The sequence below is a fragment of the Acipenser ruthenus genome, chromosome 17 (genome assembly GCF_902713425.1).
Source record: "Acipenser ruthenus chromosome 17, fAciRut3.2 maternal haplotype, whole genome shotgun sequence".
In the NCBI taxonomy this organism is placed as follows: Eukaryota; Metazoa; Chordata; class Actinopteri; order Acipenseriformes; family Acipenseridae; genus Acipenser; species Acipenser ruthenus.
The window spans coordinates 12,406,317-12,422,292 of NC_081205.1; the positions used below are offsets into that span (position 1 = coordinate 12,406,317).

Genomic DNA, 15,976 nt, shown 5'->3' on the forward strand with positions numbered 1-15,976 from the left:
TTTATGACATGTCATAAGATGCATTGCACCCAGATTTAGCTATGAGGTCAATTGCATTGGCAGTCCCTGGACAAACACAACGGCAGAAAATAATACAAATAAAGTAATATTTGCAGAAGGGAATATGATCGAGCATCAGATAATTGTATAAGAAGGAAAAATAAAATAGAAAAAAAAATAAGGATGAAAAGACACAGCAGACATATACAAGCAAATTAATTATAAACAACTAACTAAAGAAAATAATACAACACACAACAACACAGAAACACCTCACCATAGCCCCAAAACAGCCCGTGTCCTTTCCTGATGTTCTTACACGATTGCTGCACACCGGCAGGGAAGATGAATCCGTAGCAATCCTTAATCGGAGGCAGCAGAAACAGGTGTGTGATAGACACAGGTGAAAACAACAACAACAACAACAAAATTAGGGCTTCTGTATTTCGTTTTTTTTTATTAATTTATTTTTAGCTATTTTTTGATTTTTATGTAAATAGTTTTTTTTTAGGCTTACGTGTTTTATGTACTGTATGAAAACTATTGTTTTTGGTTACTTTCCAAAATTCTTGGACTTTTTTTCTGTCACAATATGTATAGTAAGTCGACAATTCATATATTCAAACATTCAAAATCCTAAAAGGTATAGACAATGATTCGAACATTCAAAATCCTAAAAGGTATAGACAATGTCGACCCAGGGGACTTTTTTGACCTGAAAAAAGAAACAAGGACCAGGGGTCACAAATGGAGATTAGATAAAGGGGCATTCAGAACAGAAAATAGGAGGCACTTTTTTACACAGAAAATTGTGATGGTCTGGAACCAACTCCCCAGTAATGTTGTTGAAGCTGACACCCTGGGATCCATCAAGAAGCTGCTTGATGTGACTCTGAGATCAATAAGCTACTAAAACCAAATGAGCAAGATGGGCTCTCGTTTGTAAGCTTTCTTATGTTATTATGTTCTTAATACTTCAAATGTACCTTCTTTCCTTTGCTGTCTTCCACAACAAAATCCTTATGGTCACAGGCATATTCTTCTGGGGGTTTTGTGTGTTTAGGCATTTTTTTACATTTCGCCACAATTTGCGATTCTGTTTTAAATTCCACGAGCGAGTAAATACCCCGTAATATAGCTTTAGATCTTGCTAGCAAGAATAATGCTCAGTTTCTAATTGTAATCTTGTTTTAAATCTCCAAGCGTGTTACAATCCTCCAATAGAAATGTAGGAATTTCCTGATAGTCATGAGTTGGGAGTATTCAGAACGAAAGGGAAAGGGATCAAGTCAATGTGAATTCAGTAACCATTTCCAGCGTTTTTCTTGTGTTTATTGAATATACACCAATTGAATTTTTTTGTATCAGGGTGTTTTATTGGTTTTTATGGGTTACAACCGTATATCTCACTGAAGTATTTCTAACAACCACCAGCGACAGAATGTGGCAGGTAACGCGATACAAAGGGAAGCTTAACAAGAAAAAGAGTACAGTACTTAAAACTTGCCAGATCCCTTCATTAATGTTGTGTAATTATTATAAAAAACAAAACTAATGAATAAAAAGCATTTACTGTGTTGTGCATGAAATTGTTTTAACATCGAGCATTTCAAGTTTTCAACAAATAACAAACAGCCAATAAATAAGCAACACATCTTTCTAGAATGCAATAACAATGCAAGATTAACAAATCGGCTCCTGAGAGGCTCAGCATAGCCTTCCTGAGCCTGTCCCTGTGTCCCTGTGTCCCTGCAGCTGACAGCTACGTGTCCTGTGTTCAGAGGCCCCAGCAGCAGCAGCAGGATGCAGTTCTGCTCTACTCCTCTCTGGATGGGCCTCCGCACACTGCAGCCTCCTGCAATGCACTGTGTCACCGGCGCACTGAGACCCACTGGAGCCTGGACCCCAAGGAGCGCTGCCTGTGTGGCTCCCTGCCTCCCCCCTCCTCCCCCGGGCTCGCCGCACAGGCCTGCAGGGAGGTGTGCTCCAACGCGGTGCGGACCTCCGTGTGCGGACGCACTGTCATCCTGAAAGCCTTCCCTGTGCAGGTGAGTGAGACCACGGCACGCACACACTGACACACCCTGACACATACAGATACTGACACACACTGACACATACTGACACATACACACACATACTTACATATCAACTTTCTAATGTAATGATTTTTTTTCCAGAAGTGGTAGTATTACCGGTAGGAAGATGGAATCCAATTGTGATGAAAACCTGGGTAGGACTTTAGCCCAAGAGAGAGTCAGAATATTTTCTGTGTTTAAAGACGGTGTCTCTGTGTGTCCGCAGGTAAACCTGGTGTTACACGCCCTCAGGTACCACAGTGTGTTCCAGCCTGTAGAGCTGAGTGCCAGCACAGCCGTGCCAGGCACTGTGTACCAGTGGGAGTTTGGGGACGGCTCCACACCGCTCAACTCCAGCGATACACGGGCACGCTACAAATACGCCCTGCCAGGGACCTACAGGGTGGGGGTGTGGGCACACACTGGGGCCAGCACGCTGTGGCAGAGCCGTCTCATCACCGTGGTCATGCCAGCCGGCCCGGTGGAGCTGGAGTGCCCCCTGCTGGTGGAACAGAGGCACAGTGTGGAAATCTGGCTCAACAGCGAGAGAGGGACAGAGATGTCCGCTGTGTGGAGCGTGAAGGACAGCGAGGGCACACAGACCATCGGTAAGAACCAGGCTATGTGGCTGCACCAGTTTTCATTCATCTGGGTTTCTGTGTAGGTCTTTAGTTACCAGGTTCCAACTGCCCAGTCTGCTTCAGAAAAGGCTGATGTTCTGAAGTGTGGTGGTTTGAAAAGTGACCTCTAGTAAGATGCAGAAATCTCTGTAGAGATTTACTTACTCACAGTTTCCAAGAGGGAAAAGTTACAGCATAACAATTTCCAAGTCCCTTCCCATTCTTCTGTACATGGTTTAGTTTTCACTCTGGGGAAGTCCATTTGACCTTCAAACTGTTTTACTTTATATTGTGTCAATATATTCAAGTTTTTAGCTATTTTTCTTTAAATGATGTAGATCTCTGTTTTGAAGGTGCAGGTCAGTGTCAGTTTCATTGAGTGTCTGGAGGCTGAGCTGTGCTGAGGTTTAGAAAGTAAAGCCTTTCTGACGCTGGTTACATCACAGGTTATACGCATTCTGTACTGAGAGGGTATATCGTAGGATGAACTGACTTGGAATCCTTATAGAAGAAAGTGGGGAAGTCAATTCCACTGTATAATTTGCAATGTTTACTGGGCACAGCAGAGGGCAACACTGAGTTCTATTTACAGTGGCTGCAGAAAAGGTTAAGTATAGTCCCTCACACCCACCCTTCCTCCTGTTGTTACTGTACAGAGGAGAGTTCTGTTTAGAAGGATAACATGACAGTGTCATCCCTGGTGTACTCCTGTAGCTAAGAAACCCCCTTATGGAAATCTCATAGATGGCTGGATAAGGAGATTCCTATCAGAACTGGAGTAGTTATTTCAAAACATACGTTGTGTTCGGCTCTAGCTGCTCACCAGTGAAGGCCCAGGTTTGAGTTAAATCCTGTGGATAATCCAAACCACCACTGTTTTTGTTGAAGCATGAATCCTCATATTTTACCCTAAAAGTCCTGATTTCCTTGAGTTGGCCTGACAGAACGTACAGTATGTGTTGTGTGCAGTCTGCAGGCCACTTCAGAAATACTAGATTCATGTCCTTATTGACCCTGTACCAGTCCTGTTGGGTAGATTAAGTAAACACACTATTATTTACATGTTGTTCTGAGAGTGAGAAAGAGTTGAATCATAGGCTGTTGTTATATATATATATCTGAGTAAGGCAACGTTTCCAGTATTCTACAAATTGGAGTGCCGACAGTTTGAAAATTAAATCCTTGGGTAAACTATTTCAAAAATGAAAGTCCTCGCTTCCCATGAGGCGGCTGTATTTGTTCCCGAACCCGTAGTTTTAGAACCTTTAAACAGTGCCTTTATTGTTATTGTAAGAATATTGCGATTCAATGTTTTGGTTTCTTTTTGTTTTTTAAATTTTTTTATTTATGTATTTTTATTTTTAAAATGTTCTTTTTTTATTATTATTTTTTTAAATTTCAAGTGACCAATTATTATTTTTATTTTTTTCCCCCAATTTGGAATGTCCAATTATGTTTTTTCTCCTCACCGCAGCGAGTCCCCACACATCGCAGACATTCTGAGGGTGTGTGAGCGTCCTCCGATCTCACGAGCCTAAAGCCAGAATCGCTTTTACGCCGAGCAATCCACAGCAGAGGTGGGCGGGCTACGTATCCCAGAGAACAGAGACCAGCCCTGCCTCTCATCCACTCTGAATGTGCTCAGTGTCTGGCCAGTAGGGTTCGCTGTCGCGTGATGAGGAGATGCAGTCCCTGCTGGATTCCCATCCCCTGCCCCGGGAGCATCAGAGCCAATGTGACGCTCCCCTTGGGGTCCCCAGCGCCGTCCAAGCTGTGTGACTCATCCTGCGCTCTCAGCCACTCGGGGACCCTTGTCATTTTTTTTAAAGCAAGATATTCTGTCTGAATGCAGTGGAGCTTCCTGAGGTTTCTAATTATTGTGAAAATCAATATTGTTTTTTAATACAGAGTATTAAAATACGGTTGGTCAGTGGTCTAGCCTCAGAATGTAGCTAAATGAAAGATTTTGAGGGGGATTTTGTCGTTTTCATAATTTCAAACAAGCATTCATTATTCCTCTGATTTTACAGGATATGTATTCAAAGACAACAACCAAAAATGCTGCACACAGGAATCAGCGTGTCCATTGTAATGAATTCTGCATTCTTTAGCACGTTATTGAGGGTGCCAGAATCAAGGGGTATCTGTCACTCTAATGTTTTTACATAGGCTGTCTAGAAGAAACTGGGTAAGAGAATCTGGCGGTGTGTGGGAGTGTCTGTGGGTGACATTCACTGTGATACAGTGCAGTCACACTGCTCAAACTGTGCGACATTATGGATCTTACAATCAGAGGCACCTACACCCAGCGTATTCATGTATTATCAATCACAAAACAAATATTGTACTCAGGAAGCACTGTTAAACATAGTGAACATTGTTGTTTTGTTTTGTTAACTTTACAATAGTGATGGGTAGTGGAGTCAGATAGCAATTTTTGTTGTAAAATGAAGAACAAATGTCCCCACCAGTCGGTCTGTGTGGATGGAACGTACTTGTGATAGGTGTTGCTTATCAGAATATTTTAAAGGGATTCGTCCCCCTGTAACACTCCCTTAGAGGATGTATGGAACACCACATCTGTTCTAGTGTGTTGCAGGGGGACTGGTTAATGGTTACTCTTGAAGGTTTGACATGATTCCCACAGGAGTGCTTCTGAGTTTTAAAAAGTCACCAGGATGTGATGACTGAAACAGAAAATGATACAAAACGAATATAAACTAGATGAATACAGTAGGGGTGGTAACTTTGATATTTCAGAAAGAAGCTCTTTAATAACATGCAAGATTTGCACTTAGTCTGAATACAGTGCTGTGTTTAGGCACAAAACTCGAGAGCGAGAGAAGAGATTCATAGAGAGAGGGAGAACGAGAGAAGAGATTCGTAGAGAGAGGGAGAACGAGAGAAGAGATGCATAGAGAGAGGGAGAGAGAAGAGATGCATAGAGAGAGGGAGAGAGAAGAGATGCATAGAGAGAGGGAGAGAGGCCTCGAAAAAAGAAAGAAAAGTCAAGCCGATGAAAAATGTTTCAAGGGAAGCAACCAAGAAAGAGGTGAAAGATAAAAATAGAACATAAGAGGAAGAAGGAGGGAGGATGAGAGAACCTGTAACATCAGAAATAGATTGATAAAAACAATGGGAAATAAAGAAGTGACTGAAGAAAAAGAAATACATTGGAAATAATTCAGAGAAAAAACAGAAAGAAGAAACAAACAAACCAAATAAAATCAAGAGAAAGAAAGAATTGCAAGAAAGAGTGGATTCTGAATGAACCCCAGATCATTCAAATTTAGATACAAAGTTCAAGAAAAAAAGTATATGTGAGAGAGAGTGAAACTAGGCTGGCAGGTTTGATATTGTGTTCTGAATTAGAATCTCACAGCCCCCAGGTCACATAGACAATGGGGGTGTCTCTGGTGGGTAAAGAGCTAGTGTTCAGAGTGGGGGAACGTCTAGGACAGAGGAGGACGTTTATCAGAGCAGTGAAGACAGGAGTGGAGAGCTACGAGGGAACTGGGGGGGCGGGGGGGGGTGTTCAGAGTGCGGGAACGTCTATCAGAGTGGAGTGGAGAGTTATGAGGGGAGTGGGGAGAACATCGCCAGGACAGAGGAGGACGTCTATTCATTGAGCCACAACAGGACAAAAAGAGAGTGGTTCTCAGAGTCTGAACTTTATTGGAGTCAAGCTGCACCACACACAGGAGCTATGGAAACAACTGGCAGAGTCGCTGTCATCCTGGCAGGTTTTAAACGCACCCTCTAAACAGAGCGCACAGTGATGCACTGGCTAGTCCATCGCTATTTAGACTTGAGATTGGAATCACCAGCCCATCTCCATGTTGGCATTGCTCAGCTTCGCTGTCCAGTGTGGAATCAGATGTCTAATATCCACAATCATACGGGACCCTCTGATTTATAGGGGCAGGTGGAAACCCAGCACAAGACCTGAAGGACTGAGAGTAATGAGAGCTGAGGTCCTGTTCGGTGAGAATGTATGTGTGGATGCAACAGAAATCGTGATCTTATAAAATACTACAGTATCGTGAGGCAAACCTCAGCACTTCAAGAATTTTGAGGAAAGCTTTCCTTAATTTAAATACATAAAATACATCTCTACATGTTTTATTAAAGGGTTTGATGATTATTAACAGGGAATAACAGTTTATTACAATATCATCTTAATGACACGTTACGCGTGTATATTATTAAATACTGTAATTACAAGGCTTCTAATAAATGGCTTACATGTTCTTATAGTTACAATAGCCTATTATTATTATTATTATTATTATTATTATTATTATTATTATTAGTAGTAGTAGTAGTAATAGTATTAAGTGAACTGTATAATATCATCCTTTATAATACAGTATCTACAGTATTTCTTGATTTTTAACATGAACTAAAGTTATAATGAATAATCAATTGTTAATCATGATTCGCTCATTAATCATTAGCTATTAAACATTGTGCGTTAATAATTCTTTATTTATATTTACTAAATCTTTGGACATTAGAAGCCCATGGCTACTAAGGACTAACCCCGCCTACCATTAAAACTACAAGAATGGTGTTGGATTCTTGCCATAAAATCGACTTTATGAATGACTAGATCAACTGACTGTTACAAGTCACAAGTGGGTCTTTTAAAGTACTGTACACTACAGTTGGATATTTCCTTGTACAATTGCTCTTCTGACTTGTTCCTGTGCTCTGGAAGGTACTATTGCACTGCATGTTTCTTCACATTGGTAGCTAGCATATCCCCACTCCTGTGGATTTGAAAATGGCAACGTGGCTTCAGCTCTGGATCCTCAGCTTTGTGGCAAATGCCATGTGCGGTAAGGTGGCCCTTCAGCATTGCTTCCTAACACAGAATGCAGTTTATTACAGGAGCTGTTGAGATCGTATTTGCGGTGGAGTCGGTCAGCTCTGTGGGCATGCAGACAGCAGCTTGTCTGTCATAGTTACATTGTTGCCATGTACTGAATGTTCTGAAGCACTGCTGTGATTGGGATGGGATTCGCTCTCCCTATTCTTGTTGATCTGCTGATGCGTGGGTTCACACAGCTATATTAATAATGGTTACATCTTGGGAAGCAGTAGCCTGCATTTGATTGTTAGCATCTTCAACTGCACAGACATTTGCTGCAATATGTACTACTATTTCCAGGGGTTATAGATGATCAAATATATTCAGTGAATGGAAGTGCAGCACAGAGTATGCTAGGGGAAGTATTGCATTTGATTCTCATTGTTTAACCCTTTCATATGTCATGTGTAGTGTGGCTCTTGTTGTAATGTCAACTGCATTGAAAATAAAGCCATGGACATTCAGCCAATCAATGACGAGAGCTTTGAAACAAGGTTCAGACCAACAAGACGAATTGAAGAAAAAAAAAAGCCTTGCTGACATAGGCTTAACCTCTCAGATCTGTATTTGCGCTCAGTGGGAGAACCAAGAAAACTTCTCCAGACACACAATACAGGGACTTTGATAGACACCGGCTTTGTTTATTATTATTTTCATCTTGATTTCAAGGAGACCCGGTCAACAAAAATGACAAAATAATCACAAACAAATGGAAACTATTAAAAAAATGTAAAGAAAAAACGAGAAAATGCATATATTTCATTTTTTTTGTTTGTTTTTGCTACGATGATTTAAGAATGTGACCAGATTATTAGAGCTGCTATCCATAAAAAAAAAACTAATTATAAAATAACATATTAGTCAGAATATATTATCCTTTAGTAATTTGCCTCTCATTGGTTTTTACTGGTAATCACTACATAAAACCAATTCGAGACATACTATTGTGTAGTTACTATATCCTGACACACACATCCAGTTATCATATCCATGTATATCACACCTCAGAAACATCACACGTTTGTTACAGCTTATTCTTCCCGTTTGGTATAGTTTGCCCTTCCCAATGTATTCGGCTTATCCCTGAATGTTTTTGGTTTTGTCATAGTTTTCTTCTCTTTTGCCGTCTCTACTGGTAAATCAGCATTAAAAAGGTCACACGTTAAAAGCAGCAATTAAAACTTGGCTGGAGTGTTGAAGCCCCTCCCTGGGTTGGGTTTGTCTGCACTCAGTTTGTTCTTTTTAAAGGTGCAGTGCCACACACAGTTCTAATCATACTTTAAGAAAGCTGTTGCATTTTAAGCTCAAAAGCACTTCAGGGTTCCTGTATATTTTTGGCTTCTATGACACAGCAAGCTTTCAGGTGATAGCTTTCATTGAACCACTAACTCCTTAATAAACAGGTTCCTTATCCATTATTTTTATACTTTGGGAAAAGGACTTTTATTTTGTGATGTTTTCACGTTTCTTTTTACTGCGTATGAATTTAATGGGTGCCAGGGATTGATAAGGCTCTTTGTCCGGTTGCCATAGTGAGGTGATATAGTCTCCATTGGCGTAGGTTTAAGTGCAAGTAGGCCTCAGCCATCGCTAGGCAACCTTTCTGTAACATTGAAACATCAGCTGCCTTTCTTTTTTCGGAAAAAAACAGCTCTAAGAGAAATAACTTCTCTCTGTAGGTAAACTGACTTTCCAAAGTTGTCTCAAATTGCACTTGCTTTTGGAAGTAGTTTTACATTTGATCAATTTTGTTTGTGTATTTAATCATCAAATGGCTACCCTTTACTCCTCCTGCAGGAGATTTACATTTATCTAGAAAATAACTCATCCAGTTTAGGTGAAACTTGGGAACTTTTTACCACAAGGTACTGAGAGTGTCAGTATCTGTGCATATAGGAGATGTCTGTCCATCCATATGTCAATGACATTTTGATATGTGCGTAGAGTGTCTGCAGGGTTTAGTGATTTGTTTTGTCATGATATTGATAGCTCTAATTTTGAATTGAAAGTCACTGCAATTTTCTTGTTGGAGATCTACAGTGGCACCAACAATCATGTAAACAGAACTTGTTTTGAGAAATGAGGACCCTTATGTGCAGATTGTGTCTGTCCGTCCTTCCCTCCTGTCTGTCTGTCACACTACACGGTGAACGCAATAGCTGCCTTGATTACGCACCAATGTTAACTAAACTTCTGTCTGGCACTCTTAACCTTCTAATAACGTTTTTGATTGCATTTGGCTGTATATTATACTAATATGCTTAACCTTAATGTGTGCATACTACGCAAGTATGAGGACTCTGTAGACTCAGTGTTTGTTTACATATTTGAATAATAATACAGCTATGGCCAAAGGTTTTGTGTCACCCTATAGAATTAACTAATTTTTCTTCATAAAGTCGAATGAAACCTGCTGAATAATGTTACATTAACATATTGAATTACATATACTTAACGGAAAACTGACACAAATTGAAAAATGTGAAATTTTGAAACATGAAATACTGTACTACTATTATGGCTATATATGTATAAATACAGACGTGCTCAAATTTGTTGGTACCCCTCCACAAAAAACGAAGAATGCACAATTTTCTCTGAAATAACTTGAAACTGGCAAAAGTAATTGGCATCCACCATTGTTTATTCCATATTTAATAGAAATCAGACTTTGCTTTTGATTTTTTATTCAACATAATATTGTAAATAAGAAAACAAATGAAAATGGCATGAACAAAAATGATGGGACCGCTAACCTAATATTTTGTTGCACAACCTTTAGAGGCAATCACTGCAATCAAACGTTTTCTGTAGCTCTCAATGAGACTTCTGCATCTGTTAACAGGTAGTTTGGTCCACTCTTCCTGAGCAAACTGCTCCAGCTGTCTCAGGTTTGATGGGTGCCTTCTCCAGACTGCAAGTTTCAGCTGTTTCCATAGATGTTCGATAGGATTCAGATCAGGACTCATAGAAGGCCACTTCAGAATAGTCCAATGTTTTGTTCTTATCCATTCTTGGGTGCTTTTAGCTGTGTGTTTTGGGTCATTATCCTGTTGGAGGACCCATGACCTGCGACTGAGACAGAGCTTTCTGACACTGGGCAGTACGTTTCGCTCCAGAATGCCTTGATAGTCTTGAGATTTCATTGTGCCCTGCACAGATTCAAGGCACCCTGTGCCAGGCGCAGCAAAGCAGCCCCAAAACATAACCAAGCCTCCTCCATGTTTCACTGTAGGTATGGTGTTCTTTTCTTTGTAAGATTCATTTTTTTCATCTGTGAACATATAGCTGATGTGACTTGCCAAAAAGTTCCAGTTTTGACTCATCTGTCCAAAGGACATTCTCCCAGAAGGATTGTGGCTTGTCAATATGCATTTTAGCAAATTCCAGTCTGGCTTTTTTATGTTTTTCTGTCAAAAGTGGAGTCCTCCTGGGTCTTCTTCCATGGAGCCCTCTCGCTCAAAAAGCGACGGATGGTGCGATCACAAACTGACGTACCTTCACCTTGGAGTTCAGCTTGTATCTCTTTGGCAGTTATCCTTGGTTCTTTTTCTACCATTCGCACTATCCTTCTGTTCACTCTGTGGTCGATTTTCCTCTTGTGGCCGCGCCCAGGGAGGCTGGCTACAGTTCCATGGACCTTAAACTTCTTAATAATATTTGCAACTGTTGTCACAAGAACATCAAGCTGCTTGGAGATGGTCTTGTAGCCTTTACCTTTACCATGCTTGTCTATTATTTTCTTTCTGATCTCCTCAGACAACTCTCTCCTTTGCTTTCTCTGGTCCATGTTCAGTGTGGTGCACCCAATGATACCAAACAGCACAGTGACTACTTTTCTCCATTTAAATAGGCTGAATGACTGATTACAAGATTGGAGACATGTGTGATACTAATTAAATAAACTAATTGGTTTGAAATATCACTATAATCAAATTATTTATTATCTTTTCTAAGGGGTACCAACAAATGTGTCCAGGCCATTTTAGAATATCTTTGTAGAATAAGCAATAATTTATCTCTTTTGACAGCTTCTTTGCTTTATTCTATGACATACCAAAGGCATGCAAGCATACATGATAAAATAGCTTTTAATTTCATCACTTTTCAGGAGGAATGAAGCATTATTTCAATGAGCTGTAAGGGTACCAACAAATTTGAGCACATCTATATATATATATATATATATATATAATGTCTCAATCCTAACATTCTAGGTGATGCAATACTTTTGGCCATAGCAGTAAAACTACTGTATTTGGATATTGAAACTTACAGCAGCTATATACATTATTTTTTAGTTTCACTCATAAAATGGACGATATGGAGGGTTCATCGAATCACTGAATAATGAATAGAAAATTGAAAAACGTGTTTGTCGATTCAACAATGAAAGGCTTCTCTGAAAGTCTAGTGGTTCAGTGTCGAGCAGACCCCCAGCTAGTTTGCTGACTGCCATGCTGTCTGAAACCCTTGTCTTATCCTGGTATGATCAATATTCTGACATCCTGGCACACTGGCGCATAGCAACGCTGTGCAAACGCTCCTCTAGGTTTGCATCAGTCAGGGTATTGTTTAGGAGGATTTGTGTAATATCCAGCAACCAGTGGTTGTGCAAATATAATGGGGGCGTGTATCCGAGACAGAAGAATGAGAAAACATTTTGATCTGTCGTGCTGTTAAACCATGGTCTCCCATACGGTTTTAAAAGGGTCTTTATAAAGACTGCTGCTGCCTTGAAATATTAACTATATCAGTGTAGCCATTAACCTGCCCCCACTGCAATACTCTGCCTGGACTTTACTTAGAGCAAATATGGGACAAAGTGTTGCAGGTTACTGGTTACACTCTGGTGTACCAACTGTACCTGGAGGTTAGACTGCTGCTGCCTTATAAACCCATGTTGAAATATCTGCTCTATGTGTTTCAAAAGATCAAAACAAACCCCATTAAAAAAATGCAATATTTATTCATGCTCCAGAATTCCCTGTTTAGATGCAACTTTGGTAGGATGCTGAATACTGAGCTCTGGTAATTAGCGTGCATGGGTTGAAATCCCATGGCATTAAAAATAAGTTTGCCTGTCTGTCATTTGGGGTGGATTACACCAGCATGCTACATATTGAAAATATACTTTTAGTATTCTGCATACTCAAATTTAAAAATGAACTGATCATGGATCAGTTCATTTTTAAATGAGGATTATAGTTTGTAAATGTGCTGATTGAAAGTATCCGAGTTTGGGGATTTACTGTATGGAGGCATCCTTATATGACATCTTGACATGTGCATGTGGCGGTTCATGGTGATCTGCTTCTTCATGACTGCTCTCATTGGGCTGGGACATGCATGGTCCTGACATGTTCTGAGCTCTAACAGAGCTGGATGATGTCACACTTTTCATTCAGCCCCGAAATACTATTGTAGCTGCCGTCTGCATGACCTGGAGCTCACAGTATGCATTCAGATCTGTGGTTCCATGTGGTATCTGCAGCTATTATTACAGGGGCATCATCTTCTGGTTAATGGAGTCCCTTGAAAATCACGAGGAAGCAAGTTTGTCTCTAGCTGTGTAACTGTACAAAGGGTACAGAGAAAAACAGAGGACAGGCCTATTCATGATGGCAGTCATGGCCTACTTCTGGTTAATAGATTACCTTGAAAATAAATAGAAACTAAGTATGTATCTAATAGTGTTACTGTACAAGACTGGATCCATATTGGATCTGCCCCTACAGCGAAAAACAAAGGATTCTGTGACCTTGAACTGGAGCTCCGAGATTTCCCAACAGCCTTTTATGTCACTTAGTTGACCTGTGTGTCATTGACCCCTCCATGACTTTGCGAGATACAGAGTGAAGGATTGATGAGGTTTGGTTAAGTGTGTTGGGTCTGATAATACAAATCAACTTTTCTTCTTTCTGTTTTTCTGCCAGATGACTCATCCTGCCCTAGAGGGGGGCGGGTCCTCTTGACGAACCTGCACTGCTATTGGCTGAGCCAGTCGCAGGAGTCGTGGCAGGCTGCCAGACAGTCTTGTCAGCTGACTCCAGGGGCAGACCTGGTGGTAGTCAGCAGTGCGGAGGTACAGGGCTTCATTCAGCAAGCCTTTCCAATGTGAGTTTAAACATTTCAGTGTGACGACATGTCTCAACATCAATGTATTGTTAAAATGCAACGTCCTAAAGATATATTGCAAAATAAAACATTTTTATGATCTATTTATTATCATATCACCCTGCTAGTGCCATCTCATTCTCAAAAATGTTATCTATTTTCTAGAAATACAGAATGACGGAGTGGGAAGTGTATTGCTTATTATCTCTACTCAAACTGCTTGTTTACCAAACATCTTGGTACCTCTGAATGTTATCCATCCTTCTTTTAACCTTAAATACAAGTACTGTACCACTCTTGGCAGAAACTCACATCTAGACAGAACTAGCTTGTTCGTGATGTTTTTAATATGAGATCACATGTTTCAAGGCACAACTGGTCCAAGTTTGTCCCAATTGATTTTTCTTCATCCTTAGTTCCAGTCACTAGACCTGGAATCTATGGATCATATTTTCAAAGTGTTTACTACAGTTTTTATTGAACTCCAATTTTATGAAAAAAATAAAACGCTGGTTATTTTTGCAAATTAGAATAAACCCTCTAAGTAATATAACCCAAGTTCTCGTCAGCTATTGTTACATCAATATGATTCTTTGTCCTTTCAAAAAAATAGTAGCTCATTAAAGAATGGAGGAAACGCTTTGAAAACATGGGCCTGTATGTCTTAATGCTGACGGCTGTTTGCTTATGCTGCCGCCCCGTGTCTGGTTTGTAATGCTGTGAGAGTGCTGAGAGTCTCCTCTGTGTGTGTGCATGCGTATTCAGGGCTGGAGCCATGTGGCTCGGACTCAGTGAGCACAGCAAGGGGGAGCTCAGATGGGTAGATGGGACTCTGCTGGACTCCTTCCAGAACTGGGGCTCCGTGAATCCGGGCCAGAACTGCATTCAGATGGAGAGCAGTGCCGGGGGGCAGTGGAGAGGGACGGGCTGTGAGAGGAAGAATCTGTTCATCTGTGAGAAAGCTGTGGCAGGTAAGAGGAGAGGGACGGGCTGTGAGATGAGAAATCTGTGGCAGGTAAGAGGAGAGGGACGGGCTGTGAGATGAGAAAGCTGTGGCAGGTAAGAGGAGAGGGAGGGGCTGTGAGATGAGAAAGCTGTGGTAGGTAAGAGGAGAGGGACGGGCTGTGAGATGAGAAAGCTGTGGCAGGTAAGAGGAGAGGGACGGGCTGTGAGATGAGAAAGCTGTGGCAGGTAAGGGGAGAGGGACGGGCTGTGAGATGAGAAAGCTGTGGCAGGTAAGGGGAGAGGGACGGGCTGTGAGATGAGAAAGCTGTGGCAGGTAGGGGGAGAGGGACGGGCTGTGAGATGAGAAAGCTGTGGCAGGTAGGGGGAGAGGGACGGGCTGTGAGATGAGAAAGCTGTGGCAGGTAAGAGGTGATGGACGGGCTGTGAGATGAGAAAGCTGTGGCAGGTAGGGGGAGAGGGACGGGCTGTGAGATGAGAAAGCTGTGGCAGGTAGGGGGAGAGGGACGGGCTGTGAGAGGAAGAATCTGTTCATCTGTGGTAAAGTGAGCTCAAGACTAAAATACTTGATAAAAGTAAATATGCCATACAGATTTGTTTCTCTTGTGTGGAGTGTCTCGGAGGTTCAAGTTAGGAATCTTAAGTTTTAATTTAATGAGAGTCAATGCAATGTCTTCACTGTGATCAAGTTGTGTGATCAAGGAGGGTGTTTTCTGAAAGACACTCATGATGCAGACCCCCTTTCATCAGTTTAGGAGAAAACTATAAATGGCAAAATATTTTGTTTTGCCCCAACTTTCCCATAGTGGTGATCCTTGATCCATTTTAGAATAGTAAATTTACACTTAATGTGAGTCAATGCAACGTCTGCATGATGTTAGCTATACATTCCTCTGTGTGTGTGTGTGTGTGTGCTATAATGAACCTGATGACTGAGATTCAGCTGTTAGTCACTCCCTCTAGATTGCATTATATCTTCCCAGAAGTTCTTCACAGTGTGTGTGTGTATTCTTGTGTATGTCTTCGCTAGTTACACAGTAAGCACCATACAGTAGACCATGCCTCAGTTCTTACATATACAGTAACTTTAGAACCGCTTGTCCAAACTTCCGTAGGGCTTTCTTTATCACAAATTATTCAATCTAACATAATGTCGGGGTATATAGATGCTGTTTGTATGTCTTCCTGACTGTCTTTCTAAAATTGTGCATATATATGCAGAACGTTGTATCCAATTTTGGTGAAACTTGCTAAAGACCACCTTAAGCACAAATTATTGAGTTTATCATAATCTGGGGGTATATGGAGGCTGTGTCAGTCTGTCT

The 15,976-nt window shown here is 41.0% G+C and overlaps 1 protein-coding gene across 2 annotated transcripts in view; it reads left to right on the forward strand.

Moving 5' to 3' along the window:
* Nucleotides 1-15,976, forward strand: part of pkd1b (polycystic kidney disease 1b) — a 97,231-nt gene that overhangs the window by 22,519 nt on the left and 58,736 nt on the right. For both annotated transcript variants that reach the window (XM_058989985.1, XM_058989984.1), the window contains exons 5-8: nucleotides 1,756-2,048; nucleotides 2,305-2,686; nucleotides 13,508-13,688; nucleotides 14,454-14,659. In XM_058989985.1, the coding sequence (XP_058845968.1) occupies nucleotides 1,756-2,048; nucleotides 2,305-2,686; nucleotides 13,508-13,688; nucleotides 14,454-14,659 (1,062 nt within the window). The remainder of the gene's footprint in view (nucleotides 1-1,755; nucleotides 2,049-2,304; nucleotides 2,687-13,507; nucleotides 13,689-14,453; nucleotides 14,660-15,976) is intronic.